A 17,249-nucleotide genomic window follows, 5' to 3' on the forward strand; every position below is an offset into this window, starting at 1 on the left:
TGTGGTAGAGCTCTAACCTTGAAAAAGTCCAAGGACAGTGCTCAGGCCCTGAGCTCAAGCCCACAAATGGCAAAAGGCTCTCGGATTTGTCAGCCTAGGGTATATCAGTCCTCTAGATCTCAGCCTCCTGACTGTCTTGGATTCTAGTGGTAAGCCACCAGCACCCAGCTTGAACAATTATTTATTAAACAATCTTTCGTTTTGCTTGTAGTTTTAAAGATATAAAATATTACTTCACTTGGGACGTAACTTCATAGCAGAGTGTTTGCTTAGCATAAGCGGAGCACTGGGTTTGAGCTCTAGCATCACATGTATGAAAAGATATCATTTCCCATAAGAAAATTCGGTCCAAGATAGGACAGAGAGAGGACAGAAAAGGAGAGAGGTAAGGAAAAAACAGAAAAACATAAATGTGTGAGTATTTTCCTATCACAAAATGTTTGCTAGGAAGTGATGGTTTTCATTAAGATAATCCAAAGAATGTATCATGTGATCTGTTATTTTCTTGAAAGTAAACTAAGCCAAACCAAAGAGACCTGGGAATGATAAATATAATTGAGACTATGGTTGGATCAACAGGAATATAAAGGTATTCTTGTTAGAGGGCTTGCTCCACTTTGATCTTGTTTATAATTGACTTTGAAGCTCCATTAGTTATAATGTGCCATAGAGTAATGAGAACAGTATAGGTAAAGAATAGAACTCTCTCCATGTCCCTAAAAGTAAACACTACCTGATCATTCAGTCACTGATAAGGCAAACTGTGCATTCCTTCTGTGGGTTGCTCATTATGCTAGGTGCCTTAACTAAATTGACACTAAACAAAAACCCCCAAACCAAACCCAAAAAATCATATGAAACTGATACTTGAATTTTTTCTGCTTATGGGAAAATGAGTCACTTTACCAAAGCTCAGAAACATGTAATCTTCAAGGAAATGATCCATATTCAATCTGTGTATCATTTTGACAAATGTATTTCTTGAATAGAAATAATTGTGAGTATTACAATTCCAATTATAATTTAACTTCCTAGAGAGCAGGCTGAGTGACATTCATTACAATAATTGCCCTGAACTAATGCCCTCAAGGATTTTCAAAGTGTACTGTGCTCCTTAATAAGGCTACATTTTTGTTATGCAGATTTTGTCACCAGTGTTTCAATTTGTAGCTTAGATTTTCCTATCTGTGTTCTACTTCTGGTGCATAATTCTGCTTCTGCATTTCTCCTCCAGTTAAGTTTTGATCTCTGTGTCCATCTTTTAGAGTAATTGCCTAAATGTGTCATCTGATAAAGCTTATGGCATTCCTGCACTTCTGTTGCCTTTGTGAGACTCTCTTGTCAGTATTAACACTGTGTCTATTTGGAATAAGAGTCAAGTTCCTATATCCTCAGCACTTCCCATGTTTCCTTTACCTAGAGTTTATACTTACCTATGCAACTAGAGAAAATCTACTCAGAGAGGCAACTCAGAGAAAACTTGGGGCTACACAGATTTGTCATCCAGCTTTTATCTCTCACATTTGTCTGAGTGAGGTTTGTGTGATCACTAAATCTACCAAGTTTGTAAAGCCTTCCTTTGGTGATCTATTCAACAATTACTTGAGTTCACAAATGCTAAGGAACGTTCTAAACTTGGAGTCTCTAGCCCAGAGACTGTAGACTTCAGGTTGAGCTAATTGAAGTAATAGAAACAACAGGAATCTAATTAAAAGGAGTTATTTTTTTCCAGTTGTGGAGCCTGAACTCTGGCCCTGGGTACTGTCTCTGAGCTCTTCAGCTCAAGGCCAGTGCTTTACCCCTGAACCACAGTGGCACTTCCAGTTTACTGGTGGTTAATTGGAGATAAAAGTCTCAGAGACTTTTGTGCCTGAGCTGGCTTTGAACTGTGATCCTCAGATCTCAGTCTCCTGAGTATTTAGGATTACAGGCATGAGCCACCAGCTAAGGAAAATATTTTTAAGAGATAAGATTCTATATATTTTTCCCAACTACATTTATATTAGCTATTCTCTCATCAGAAATTTACCTCTTCAGAAAAAGTCAAGTTGATTTTAGTTACAAGAATTTTGAAACTAAAAGGATAGTTATTTGGTACTTAGAGCTTGTCCAAAAGACATCAAGTATCAGGTGATAAAAATTCATAAACACATGAACAAAGAATCCATTCATCCTCTGGTTTATTGAAAAGTAAATGAGAACATTGTGTGGGTTGCTAAGAAGACTGAAATGTGATGATTAAATGTGAGATAATGTATTGTATCTTGGTCCCTTCAGAAATCAAATTTTTGGAATTGCTACTAAATGCTCACCCATCTTACAGCAGAAATTTTCAGACATTGATTTTTTTTAAGGACTTAAGAAGCTTGATGTTTTCTGACTAGACAGACTTCTGGAGGATGTGTTTGGTATGGTAGAGGAGTCCTAGCTTGGGAACAACTCCATCTTGTAGCACTTGATACATGAAATGCCTGCCCGAGACTGTTATTAGTGAGGTAAGAAAAAAAAACCTATTTGAAATTCATTTATTAAATTGCAAGTATGAATTTTCAAAATATTGGGAAAGACAAGCAAAAGGAGCTTTCTCAAGGATATTATTAGAAATTTGAAACTTTTGGACATACTTCATTCTAGCCATACTGTCCTTGAAGCTAGTATTGTTAAATCAAGTCAGGGACGCTTCCACATAAGGAGTCCTCCTTGTTTATCTCCCTCAAGCTTCATGTTTTGTTCAAGTAGCATCTATTAATTAAAAAATAAAGATTTTTCTCAGCCCCTGTTCCTCTCTACTTATTCCCTAGTTATTATGCAAGTTCCCTGTTTCATTCATTAAGCTGTCTCAAGCACTAAGGTGCCAAATGAAGAATAACTTTAAGGACAAGAAAAAAAATGCACCTTTAGATGAACTGCTGAAAGGAAAGCCATCAGATTCCTGTTGTTTCCATCGCTTCAATTAGCTCAACCTGAAGTCTATAGTCTCTGGGCTAGAGACTCCAAGTTTAGAATGTTCCTTAGCATTTGTGAACTCAAGCAATTGTTGAATAGATCACCAAAGGACATAGTGTATTCTCTGGGTTGTTCATAACCACCATCCACATACGGTTAATTTATCTACATAAGGCAAAACAGAGCTTGTCTTAGCTCCTTGTGTTCACTGGGTAAGTTTCTAGAAAGAAGTTGTGGGGAAGTGGGGTTATAGCTTAATGGTGAGGATGTACTTAGCACATAGGAGTGTGTAGGTTCAATTGCCAGTGCAAAAGGAAGGAAGGAGGGAAGGAAAGAAGGAAGGAAGGAAGGAAGGAAGGAAGGAAGGAAGGAAGGAAGGAAGAAAGGGAGGGAGGGAGGGAGGGAGGGAAGGAGGGAAGGAGGGAGGAAGGGAAAGGGGAAGGGACAGTGGAAAGGAAGGAAGGAAAATGGAAGGAAAGAAAGAAGGGAAGGAAAAAAAGGAGAGGAAAAAGAGGGGAGTTTTAAAAGAAAGGAAGAAGGAAGGAAAGAAAGTAGACACATATGCTACATTGTATGATTCATTATTCTCACAAAATTAATCTGTAAAAGTTCAGAGGCTCTCAGTCTCAGTCTGGATAGGAGAGGCTGACCAGCAACACAGATATTTTCTGCAATTAATCATAAATAAGTGTGGGGAAGTCAGGCATTTTCTAGTTGCCAGAAAATAATGCAAGCTGACAGGAGAAAGAGGCCAGAAACCTCCCACTGCCAACAAGCTTATTTCAAGCCAAATTGACTATTTCATGCTTTGTATGTATGCACTTATTCTCAAGGAAAAGAAATAAATACTCAGTGTAGAAAATTTGAAAAATGTGTTTAAATCATGAGAAAAAAATAGGGCACAATTTGCTAAGTGTCTTTTAACTTTCCTAAGCAAGTCTAATGGCTGCTTTTCCTGACTCTGAGCATCCAGTCCATAGCTGATATGTTACTATTTTAGTCTTGCTATTATCTATTTAGAAGCCATTTGGCAACTCCAAAAACTCCTCAAACATCCCAATTTCAAATTTGGGCTCCAATCCATTCATGGCTGCTTTTATTTCCCTAAGAATGTTTCTGAGTTAATTTTTTAAAAAGCCCAAATTAAAATCTCAATAAAGTGACTCAAAAGGTAATTTGACACATAGTAAAAAGTGCATTAATCAATGTAGTAACTAGATTAATCACAGGAAACAGAGAATGTAAATTATATTCAGATTGCTCTTTGAAAGCAAAAATATAATCCATTAATAGTCACTGGTCAGTCATGGATAGTATCACATGTGGCTTTTTCCCTCCTCTTCCTCCTACTGCAGGACCTGAATCTAGTGAGACAGAGACACTGAAGCCACTAAGAGAGCACAGGGAGACATCTAGAAGTTGAGCAGGAACAGCCCTTAGCTCCCTCATCCTTTGAGATTAAGGTGGCCCTCGGCAGGTTCTCAGACAAATTATTCCCCTGCTTAAAGAACAAAACAACAAACAAAAGCCAGAACTCTTCAGCTTGCCCTGGCTCATATTTGTAGTTACAATCAATGAATGATAACTAAAACAAGCAGAAATCCAAGCTGGCTCACCTAGCTTTGTCATGCTTTCCTCTGGACACATGATCTGTTCCCATTTCAGTTTCTAGTGAGCAAAGTGGGTTGGCCTTGGCAGCCATGTTAAGAGTTATGATCAGAGATTATAAGTAAGAGTTCAAGAAAGGAAAGAAAACTGAAAAAGGAAAAAAAAACAAGAATAAAAATTAGAGATGTGAAGACAGTAAAGAAAAGCCCAAACAAGTAGATGAATGAGATGAGGCTAATAGTAAAGTCTTAGCTGTAGACTGTTTCCCTTCACAGGTTTTCAGATCATTCTTGTTTCATGTGAACAACTGCTGTGTGGAACAAAGTGCAAGAGCCTTTCACATGTTTGTTACTTCATTTCTAGCTGCCCATTCATTTAATCTTGGAAGATTAACTCTATAAGAAATTCACAAATACATCTATAGTAATAAACCAATCAATCCAACTACCGGGAAATATTTAAAAGGACTTGTAAGATCCATATATGGTAAAGCATTTAAAGATTAGTATTCTAAGTTTTGAAAATACTACTTAAATCTTCAACTGCTACTGCTTTCAAGGCTTTCTTAGACACCTCAGACACTTCTCTGAGGAAATCGGCTCAGTATGGTACCGTGACCAAAGGGTCAAGATATGCTAGCTATTGAGGGTAAGATTAACAGCAAAACAGAACCCATCATTCATCCTCATTCACAACTCCAGCTGCACCCACACCTGTAGGAATCTGTCAACACACTGGAGAAAAGGCAAAACGAATGAGAAAACCTCCGGCAACTGCAAGCCAAAAGGATGAAGAGGACAGAGAGGAATCCACATGAGGTCAGACTCTGAAATGAGACAAAACATTCTCCAAAGTGGGAGAAAAGGATTAAACTATGATTCAGAATAACTAAATCACCAGAGAATTAAAGCAATATCTAAGAATATCTATCATTTTCAGAAGATGTATAGCTGATAAGGTGAAAGAGATGGTTCAAATAATGAGGAATTAATTATTACTTTACAATGTGATTAGCAATTTTCTGGCTTTATTAGTCAAAAACATAGAACATGCTGTAATGTAACTAAGCTTAAGTAGAGGTTACATAATTCCATTTAACTAGATGGCATTACTGAGAGAATGTATGTTTACTAAAACTATATCCCCAAATTTTCAAGTTTGTGGAAGTACAGCAAAGGATTTTTAATGAATCTACGAAACAGAATACTGAGCTACATGGATCTCTAATTTTACACAGTAAAATATTATATAGGATTTCATACAGGACTTTTGATTTTCCTGCTGTGAAACTAACACAATATTTAAATTTTGACAGGCAGTTATATGCACATAAAAATTCCAGTCTTCTGAAATCATTGAATATGTCATTTGACTAGAAAATACATATAACCTAATGCCTTAAATATAACATTCTTAAATTGTGATTACTTACATAAGATAAAGTCATTACATTTTTGAAACTTTTATACCAGACCTCGAATAGATCAACTTTCCAATTCTCATTGAAAAATTAGCTGTTATATCAAAATTAATTCTTCCTCTTCCTACTAAAAGTAGCAGTGTGTGTGTGTGTGTTTGTGTGCGTGTGTGTGTGTGTGTGTGTGTGTGTGTGTGCGTGTGTGTGCACATGCTCGCAAACGTGCATGTGGCTTAAACTCAGAGCCTTTTGAATTCAGGGCCTCATCCTCTTGGCTTTTTTACTCAGCACTTTTTCTCATGCCTCATGTGCTACCACTCTGAGTCTCAGCTCCAGTCCATTTTCTTTTGTTTTTGTTTTATTAGCTAATTGAAGGTAAGAGTCCTCGGGACTTCTCTCTCCAGGTTGGCTTCAAACTGTCATCCTTAGATCTCAGCTTCCTGAGGATTACAGTTGTGAGTCACCTGTGCTCAGCCTTAAAGCATTTCTTTTCAAAAGATTCATTTGTCTAGGAACTATCTATTATATTAAATAATATCCATGCATTTTTCCAAGTGTCTCAAATGAGGTACAAATGAATTCACCGTGACTGTAAGGTTAAAAAAAAGTAACATTTCAGTTTGTGTTTTTCAGATATTCTATTTAGTAGCAAGCTTAATTTTAAGGTAAAGTCAAACATGAAGTAAATATCAATTTTAGTTTTTTACATGTAGCTATTTTATGGTTAGATTTAATTTTAATAACAAAAGCCAAGAATAGTATAATCTGGACATGGTTAACAACACTGAAGAGAAAGCAAAGGAAACCATTTGAGGAATGTCAATTTTTATAAGAAGCATATTACATCCCTCTCCATATGACATCAAGTTTAATAGCTTTAGGAATCAGCAAATACTGTCACTGGTGTCTGGCTTTTAGTCCATACATGGAGTGCTACTTCTAACTGACTCCTAGTACATGAGTTCGTCAACTCCCTTTCCCCTAATCTACTGGTTATACCTGCAGTTCCCGCGTTTCTCCTTGAAAGAGGAATTAAGACCAGACAAAACAAAAATTGGCTGACACACGGATGTCAGGCCAAGAAATCTCCTCATAGTCTCCAGGTAAATCCTAGGTACTTCCCTACTATAAAATTACTTTCTGTCTATATTTATTGTAGTCATTTCAGATCCCAAATCATTACTCTACAAAGCTAGCAAATAAGTGAAAGATATTCACCTTAAGTTCCTAGAAAGGCTGAATTTTGTAAGGCAGTACATCTCCAGCTTAACCTTTATGATGATATTTCATTGTAAGATCAAGTTCTGCACTTAAGATTGGTCTGTCTGTCTGTCTGTCTGTCTCTCTGACACACACACACACACACAAATACACACACACAAATACACATACACAATTGGAAGGCGGTGTGGATACAGAGAACATGAACATTTGATCCTTAGTGGATAAAAAGAAGGTACCCATATAGACATGTATTAAGCATTGTTGCTTAGTGTTGCAGAATAAGAATTCAGTACATGAATATAATAAATACTGTTTTAAGCAATCCTCAATTACTTAATTATTCAGAAGGTATTCTATCCTTTTGCATAGAGCCTCTGGGTTTAATCTCAGAGCCTGGAGTTTGCTTGGCTGGTTTTCTACCACTTGAGCTCAGCTTTGAAGAAGTCTCGCAGATCTTTCTACCAAGGCTTGCTATTGTTGGCAACCTTCCAGAATTTAGCCTTTTGAGTAGAGTGGATTATAAGTGTGAGGCACCAACCTGTGACAGAGGGCATTTTAGCACAATTTTATAATATTCCTAGAGCTCTATCACTGCATTAACTATCATCTTGGCACTCTCAAATCCAGTATTGGTGAGTAAAAGGTTCCACGAACAGCTTCACTTTCTGTGGTTGACTGGCAAGAATATGGCACGGTTGCAGCAGTCAGAAGGACCAACAACCACATGCCTGGGCTCCTGGAATCAATAAGCTCCCCAGACTCTAGAGGAATCACTTATCTTCTGATTGTATGAAGTGTTAGTATTCTTAGAATATGATTTGTCTAATTATGTGCATTTATATTCCCTATTGGGTCAGTTTAAGAAGTAGCTAACCTATGGCAACCAACCAACCATTTCCAAGAACCATGGGTGGTTTTCAACTTACAAAAATAAAGACATCATTAAATACATTCATGTCTAATCCAGTTTTTAAAAATAACAATATATATCTTGGAAGAAAAATTATACATTCCTGCATACACACACAGAACAGATCCAACACATACTACATACGCCCTCTAGCACTGAGCTTCATGGCTTATAAGGCCATATATGAGGCTGGGATTTTGTAAATGGCGAACAATGACCTAATTCCAGGCTTAAATTCAGACAGTTCTGAGATTTTTTTCACATTCTCTGAATCATTAACGCAAGTGTGAGCAATGAATCAATATTGTAGCTTTATTTTCTAATAATATTTATGTATGTACACAGTATTATGTGTCAAAAATTCTCAGTGAATTCAGAAAATAATATGAAATATCAATCATTAAGGTGATTAATATTGACACAGTATCCCACCAGCTTCCAAGATACACTGATTGCAAATATATAATTTCTTACACAATACTTGTAAAATATGCCATAGTAAGCCACTAATATAGTCCAGAAAATGATTTGGAAGAAATTGCTCATAAGAAATATGATTCTAAGCTTCAAGTCTCTTCCCAAATCTTAGGATACTCTTCTTTTTATGAAAAAAAATAATCTTTTACCTATTTACTAATGCTTCAATCAGGTAACTAATTTAATTTTGAAGACGAATCAGTAAACCAAGGTTTAATGGTACCAATCTTGTCACATTACCTATTTTTAATGATCATTTTAATATGTAAAGGAATCAGTTAGTAAAATATTACATGGAATAAAGTAGGATGGCATTACTTGAATGAAAAGCAGATGGTACACAATTCATATTAGCTCTTTAAAAGCAAAATATATTGGCCAGTCACATTACCTAGATCCATATTATTTAACTATCACAAAAATCACTGCACCTACCTATCATAAATTACAGTAAGGCAAAAATGCATGAATACACATCTCACACCTAACTTAAAAAATGTGAATAAAGTAGAATAGATAAATGTGAATCACTAATATATTAACCCTTATGCTTATTGCTTATTAACATCCTATTATTTTAGATATTTCTAGTTAGCCACTTAAAACTGAGGCCTGAAGTTTGATATAATAACCATAAAAATTCATAGGCCTAGAACAAACTGGCTGGACTTCAGATAAATAATATTGATAAATAGTATTGAATTCATGTAGGGAGCAGCCAGATTATTATTTTTAACCAGCTTTCAATAAACAAGTTTCCTATTTTGATATAATTCTTAAAACTTAGCAAAGCTTTATTGGAAAGAAAAGAAAATCCCAGTTGGTTGTTGTTGTTTTATAAACATAGATATGATAGTACCAGGCTCATTTATAAACATGTCATAAAAAGAGGCTAAAATGAAAGCTTAAGGTTATCTATTATATAAGGCAATATATTTCCAAGGATTTCTAGAGATACTTCTATTATCTCTACTATTCTTTAAAACTGATTTTAATCACCATCTTGTAAAACTAATCATGTGTTAATAGTATCCTAGACTGTATAATGCATACTTTCTATAGACAAAGATGGTTTAAAAAAGAAAAAATCAAATATCAGTTGTATGATTTACAGTATACTATCTTATTGGCTTTCTAAAATTATAATTTTTAGTGAAATCTTGATCTTTCTTTTACAATACCTGGAATTCTGAGGTTCTGAAACATCAGATTCTGAGCACGTTTTCTTTACCTATAAGAAAAGAGTCTTAGTTACTCTTATTTGAAAATGCAACTTTCTCAATCAGGTTCACATGTTCTGTTCAATTTAAAGTGGCTACAACTATGTTCACCCAAATATCTATAAAATACTCCCCACATTTTATAAACAATAGCATGAGGTACAAAACAGCATATTTCATTATTATGCCATGGAAACAGCTGCTAAATGCACTTCCTTGGTCTCCATTAGATGTAACATATTGAGCTACCACAGCCAGCACCAGCCGCCTAATCAGAACAAAGAAACCAAAGAACCAGGTCTCCTGTTCAGGAGCCAGAAAGCCATACTCTTCTTAATACACTAGGAAGTGTTTTTCCAATGGATACTGCTTCTGTCTCCTAAAGCAAACAGTCATAAACACCTGGTTTTGAGGCAAAGCACGGTGTTAGCTAAAATGCTCATATATTAATTTTCATGTTTTCCAAACCCATGGTTGTATGTTTTATATAAGTCTCAGCCTTTCAAGGAAGTTTCAGCCTGGCTCTTAGATCTCTCACTTAAAACAGTATAACTGCAGTCTAGTTCATGGACTGTATTTCATTTCCTTTTAGGTAAAAGAATGAAGCTAACTTTTGCTGCCAAGGCATCTCTCCATTTCTAGATGTAAGTATGCAGTACATCTTTTAAAACAATGGAAGACACAAATCTGTGGTCCTTCACAATTTAACTTTAAGTGCAGATATGTGTATCTCATTATTGTGATCTTAAAGATATATTACATGCACAGTGGATTCAAATTTTTAAAAATTCTGAGTTTCAGATGGGAAGTATGTGCATTCATGTTTTACATACATATTGTGATGACATAAATATGTAGCCTACAGGATACCAGAAATTTTGGCTTCTTATACATAGTTTAGTAGTGAAAAATTGTTCACTAAATGTAACACTGACAACTTTGTGTGGGGTGAATTGAAATACCAATGGTACATTTGAAAGAAATTTTGAGTTTTAAAGTAATAGTATTGTATTTACAGATTGCAAAGTGTTTCTTTCGTCTTCGAACACACACACACACACACACACACACACACACACACACACCACACTCCCCTGAACTTTAAAAAACTTTGGCTTTCATTTCCAAATGGTGACATTTTTGTAATCTGTGACATCAAAATTATTTGCTTCATGAACTCTGTATTTGGTTTTGTTTCCTGCAAATATATTTACACAATAGGAAAATAAAAGTAATTAGCAGGGAGACTGCCATTTTTGCCTTTTTAGGTACCTTTATCTTCACCCTTAAAATGGAATTCAGTTTTGTGAGATGAAGGGAGAGAGAAACATTTTCAAGAATAAATGTCAACACAGAAGTCTTATTGTCCAAGAAAGATAAGAACTGAATCGAAGGACAACAAGAATCAAATCTTTCTGCATAGGGCTTCTTTCCTATGATTCATCACCAGAAACTACAGGAATTGCCCAAGAGAATGTCACTTTCCTCAGGACTTGACCTTGATGACTTGACTTAGGACTCACGGAAGAAGCTCCAGAAAAATCACACGGAAACAAAAAGTATCCTCTCAACTATCAGTCAGGATAAAAAAAAAAAGCGTCCTGCATTACTTAAACACTTTTTTAAAGATTTAATATCCATGGCTTTCCAAAACATTGTCTTCCCATTTATGTACCAGAAAATTCTGATATTACTTCTTTCTGAAAGAATTATAATGCAAAGAACATATCTACTGTCTTTAAATATCCATTTAAACTAGTACTGACAGAGTCCCAGTGTTAAAACTAACGCTTAGTGTGAGGAAGGAATAAAATCTTCTTTAAATACTGTTTGAGATAGGGATTTATTCAAATAGTTGTTATTAAAAAAGTTTTATTTCTTTTAAATTCAAATGAGGGAAGGATAATGTTTTGGATACTATGACTAGTGTATGGAAAGTATAGAAAAACATTGTGGGTATTCACAAGAAAAAATGGGATTAGCAACAAATAAATTAGCTTCTAAACTGTTTTAAAGGACATAGGATTCACAAACTTCATGCGGCTAAAAAAAGGATTGCAGAAGCACATTATGAAGCTCTTATATTTAGCAAAGCATTTGGAAATTACATCATTGGGTAATGTAGATCATTGAAGGGTTTTACCTATGATTTTATTATTATTGTTGTTGTTGTTGTTTATATGGTACAGAGGAATCAAGTCCAGAGCCTCATGCACAATAGGCAAGCACTCTACCATCTTGCCACATTCCCAGCACCCATTGATGGTCTTTAAGAGACATTTGAGTAGAGATGGCCTAGAAGATATCAAAAATAGGACAAAGTGAGGGCTTCCAGGCAGCAAGAACCTCAAGTTTGGAGGGGCTAAGTTCCATGAACACAGAGGTGGCATTAACCTTGTACTCAAAGTATGATCCCAGCCCTAAGTGGGTGCTCCCCAAATCATTCAATCTGTCAGGAAGACATGGGGAAGGGATGAGTTAACATAGGAGTCAGGCAGAAACAAAGGGATGTTTTCACAAACATTTCTCAAGACAGAATTTGACAGACTGGTATAAGGAATAGAAGTACTTACATGGAACATGATTTTTGCATCTGTTCTTGAAAGAACACTTTTAGATATTTACAGATACCTCAAACAAAGATATTTCATGACAATTTCAAATTGCTTCAAAATTCTACTTTTTCCCCCTTAATGCTAAAGGCCTCAAGGATGCCAAGCAAACGTTCTGCCTCTGAGCTAGAAGCTCAGCCCCCAAGCTCAATCTTATTTCCAAAATAATAGAAAAGAGTTCCATTAAGCATTATGAATCTTCCATATGGATCCTGCTTTGGTAACGCAATTTGAAGTTGCAAGAATGATAGGGACCAATTTTCCTTTGGAGAGCAAAATGTACTTCACTGAATAGCAGCAGAACAATTTCTACAGAATATGGAGACCATCTCCAGCTTCAGGAAAATGACAGTTTACTTTTAAGTTTGTTTTTAATGAAGTGTAAGTAAGCAGACCAAGAAATGAAATAGGATTTCATGCTTGTGACTAAAATCAAAGCCTGGTTTTCATTCAAAAATGTCAAAAAGGTAAAAGACAGTCAAATACATTTAATTAGCTAAAACAGAGAAAATTGAAACTTACAAGTCTCTATGAAGAAATTAGCTAAATCAAAGCATGATAAAGAGATCAAAGCTCAACATTATTAGTACTCAATGAACATACACATATAAAATAATGATCTTTTAGAGAAAGGACTGAATAATAAGGTAACATTTTTGATAGATTATTATATGCTGGGCACAATGATAGATACTATTTTGTCTCCACTCCCATAGAATAGTGAGATTTAAACTAACTGATTTGATTAATAATAAAATAATACTGCCATTTATCCAGTCAGTTTCTTTTCTGCTCATTACACTAGACTATGTATATTTGTAATTTCCATTACTTCATGAAGACAGTCTTAATGGATGAAATACTCCTTTTGAAAGTGACACCTGAGATGCAAAGGACTGAACAATTTGCCTGATGCTGTCTGACAGCTAGTGAGTCAGGGATGAAATTAGAAGTAAACGTTTTATATACATTAAGCCTTTCCCTCTTGTGCTATGTTGATCAGTTGATTGTATACAGTATCCTTATTTATTTTTAAAAGTCATCTTCCTGAGGTATTGCTGAAGCACACTAGTGTACACACTGAGTGCACATGACTAGTCTAACATTAGAATATACCTATGACACTGTCACCACAATCTGTGCTGTGCATACATCCATCACCTCCAAAAATCACCTCCCAATTTTATGTGTGTGTGGTTTGAACAAGTAATATGATTCACTTCCATTGATATTCTAAGTGGTCATAAAGTCATATCTGGCTTTAAGCACTATGCTACACAGCGAATTTCAAGGATGTGCATCTTGCATGCATATCTGAGTATTTCCCTTCTTTGACTAACTCCTTTCCTGTCTTAAAACTAAGAGTTGAAAAGAGAGTTCCACAGAACACTTTCCAAACAGGAACAAAGTAGCTACTTCTAAATCTTTAAACAAATGTTTTTTAAATTAGACAGCTAAAGTAAATATTTTTTTACCAACATTTAAACTCCAGGGAAACAAAATAAAAGGAGTTTTGAAATAAAAAAAATTATCCAGGAACCTCTAATATCCACTACAAACACAGTCACCAATACAGCAACAGTAACAAAAGTCTTTCCTGAAAAACAGCTTCTTATTGTCCAAAATATTCCCACATGCTCATTTCAGCAAAGCATTACTGAATGCTGAAGGCATGGCAGGTACTGCCTAGACACAGAGAGTAGCAAAATCCAAGAAGTTCCTCAGAGTAGATGATAACCACCCATGGATAGTTAACCTTTGAAATGTGGTTGGTCTGGAGTAAGATGTGCCTTGAGTCTAAAAGTCACCCAGCATTTCCAAGTCTTCAAATAAGAATTCTGAATATCTTTTATAATGAGTCATGAAATCATAATTTGAAAATTCTGAATTGAGCAGTATAATTTTCTTTTCCTACATTTATGATTCACATCATTTTTTCTGTCTAAAACAATGAAAACAATCTGCCTCCATTTGAGATCATATATTCCAGAAGAAGACATGCGCACGTATGCACACGTGTGCGTGCGCACACACACGCACGCACACACACACACACACACACACACACACACACCATACGTAAATGGGTAAAGTGTAAACTGTCAGCAGAGAGGGTGTAAAGGAAATGAAATAATATATGAATAGGAAAACTGTTCAATGATATTGCATTAAACAATTGTTTTTGCAAAAAATTTTCATTCTGAGCATGGTGGTTGAAACATGTAATCCCCTCAGAGTTGGAGGCTGAGGCAAGAAAAGTTCCAGGTGAAGCCCAGACTAAATTAAGTGTAAAACAAGATCTTATTTCAAAAACCAAGGACTTGGAGTATAGATCAGTGCTAGGACATTTACTTAATATGCACAAGTTCAATCTGGGTTCAATCTTTCAGTCTCCAGCAATGCAAAAAAAGAAGTTGTTCTTCAGTTTCACAATGTTTCCTTCATATTTTTAGCCTGCATTTGTACAAGTAACATAAATCATAATGATTAAGTAAACTGTAGAGGAAGTGGGATTTGGTATTGAAAATAATGTATATCCTTAATATCTGAAAAATATATACAGAAAATATTCTAGTGTCTTGAATGTTTAACATGTCACAAATACACTGATGTATAACAATCAGCCATAATTCTTTATCACATTTTTTAACTCTTAAATTGAGAAGCTTAAAGTTGTCTGAAGAAAACGGGATTAATGCACGTAAAAGTACACAAACAACAGCCAATTGCTTTTGACCTATTCACTATCTTCCAAAAAGCTGGAATCAATTATTGTAATTATTTTCTACTTAATCTTACTGCTTATAATTCTCAAAATGAAAATGTAAAAAATGGAAAGGATGGAAAAAGATATTTTCAAGGGAGATCTGCTGTGTTTTGTAACCAAATTTAAAGACTGTTCAAAAATCCTCTACAGTGATAAAAGATCAATTCCACAACCACAAACCCCAAGATTTTGTTTCAGAGACTCCAGAAACGAAAGTTTGTTGATGTAGTAAATAAGTTATTGTGCATATTTATGAGTGGTAAGACAATATTTAGTCACTGAATTATAATGCAAGTTGGATTTGAATACATCATTGCTGAAGGAAAATATGGATAAAGAGATATAAAGATAGGATTTGTCCCCCCAAATGCAAATATTTTTGCATTACATACCAAAATCTTCGTAAATGTAGAAAGTAGCAGAGAAATGACTGCCAACAGCTACTTAGACTTGTTAGCTCTGCTTGTATTTCAAATGCAAATACTCTATATGTAAATCTGATGAAATAAAAGATATTTACTAATGACACTATAGCATAAACTTTTTTGTGTACTCTTTCTATAGCATTTTCCAATAATTGGCTTTCAAGAAATTATTGGATAATTGCTTGATTAAGCAGATGTGCCTTTAATTCCTGAAAAATTAAGGTGAAATTAAGATTTCTTGACACTGTTCAAATTTTCTAAAAATAGAAAACTGTCAGTATTTTAATATGAAATTCAAAGATGAAATTTAATTATATTTTCTTGCAGCTATTCCAACTTTATGCCAGAGATTTAAATAATGTTGCTGCTTAATACATGTTAATCACACGACCCAATGTCTTTTAAAAAAATAAAATAAAATAAAAAATTTAAATAAGTTTTTTTTTCTTAAAATAAAGTTCAGAAACAATTGGTACTCTGAGTTTGATAGACTTCATAGATTACTGATATCTAATGAGAAGCATTAAGTTAGCATGCATTAAATCTGCACATTGTACATAGAACTGTATTTTGGATTTTTAAACATGAGTTCTCCTTTTCTCCTTCACAGAGAAATATATACATACAGATGAACAGAGCTCTATAAATGGACAGGCTTTAAAACTGAATTAAACTATTTCCTTTCCCATCCTATTTCAAGATGCATGATTAGATAAGAAAACAGAACAGCTAGGATATTTGATGAAATACATGTTTAGAATGCAGATGTTTTCTAGACATTACTCTCATATTTGATTATTTCACAGCAGTGAAAGAAAATATGTTTTTTTCTCTCTAAACACAACAATTACAACTTACTACCACCTTAGAACTCAACAAGTGGTACATATTTTAAAGTAGTAACTTGTGATCATTTTACTTTTTAAAGTATAATTTATCTTGAGGAGATGATCACAAAATTTCTCTACTACTGTCCCACACAGATACAAACCCAGAGATGGATAGTCTGCACTGACTGAAATTTAGATGTTTTGACATTTCATCACAAGACCTATTTGATATTTTAAAATAAATGTTGTCATTCATTTTTTTGACTTTCAAAAACTCAACAACACATTAGAGCAGAATATCAGTGGCTTACTCCTTTAATCCCAGCTACTCAGGAGGCTGAAATCTGAGGATCAAAATCTAGCTGGGGTTGAAAAGTCCAGGAGACTCATATCTCCAATTAAGAACTAAAACAAAAAAGCCAGTAATGGAACTGTGGCCCAAGTAGTAGAGCAGTAGCCTTGAGCACAAAAGCTCAGGAACTCTGTCCAGAGCTCAGAGTTTAAGCCCCAGGAGTGGCATACAAAACAACAATAAAAATTATAACAAATCACCAAGAGTTAAAAAATGTATTTCAGTGAATCCATACATATTTGGGGTGCTTTTCAGAGATTTTTGACAAATGGTAGAAGCTCATTCTCTTTTTTTGTTGGTCTTGGGGCTTGAACTTGGCCAGGGTGCTGTCCCTGAGTTCTTCAGCTGAAGGCTACTTACCACACTACCCTTGAGCCAAGTTCCACTTCTCATTTTAGAGATTAATTGGAGATAAGAGTCTCAGGTCTTTTTTTTTTGCCCAGGCTGGCTTTGAACCTTGA

The 17,249-nt window shown here is 35.0% G+C and overlaps 1 protein-coding gene across 1 annotated transcript in view; it reads right to left on the minus strand.

Moving 5' to 3' along the window:
- The window catches only part of Eya4 (EYA transcriptional coactivator and phosphatase 4), a 216,727-nt gene that overhangs the window by 96,543 nt on the left and 102,935 nt on the right, over positions 1-17,249 (minus strand). Inside the window, exon 3 of the mRNA XM_090337647.1 lies at positions 9,764-9,813. Within this exon, the coding sequence (XP_090193773.1) occupies positions 9,764-9,813 (50 nt within the window). The remainder of the gene's footprint in view (positions 1-9,763; positions 9,814-17,249) is intronic.

This window comes from Megascapheus bottae, chromosome 8 (genome assembly GCF_031878675.1).
Source record: "Megascapheus bottae isolate mThoBot1 chromosome 8, mThoBot2.hap1, whole genome shotgun sequence".
Classification (NCBI taxonomy): domain Eukaryota; kingdom Metazoa; phylum Chordata; class Mammalia; order Rodentia; family Geomyidae; genus Megascapheus; species Megascapheus bottae.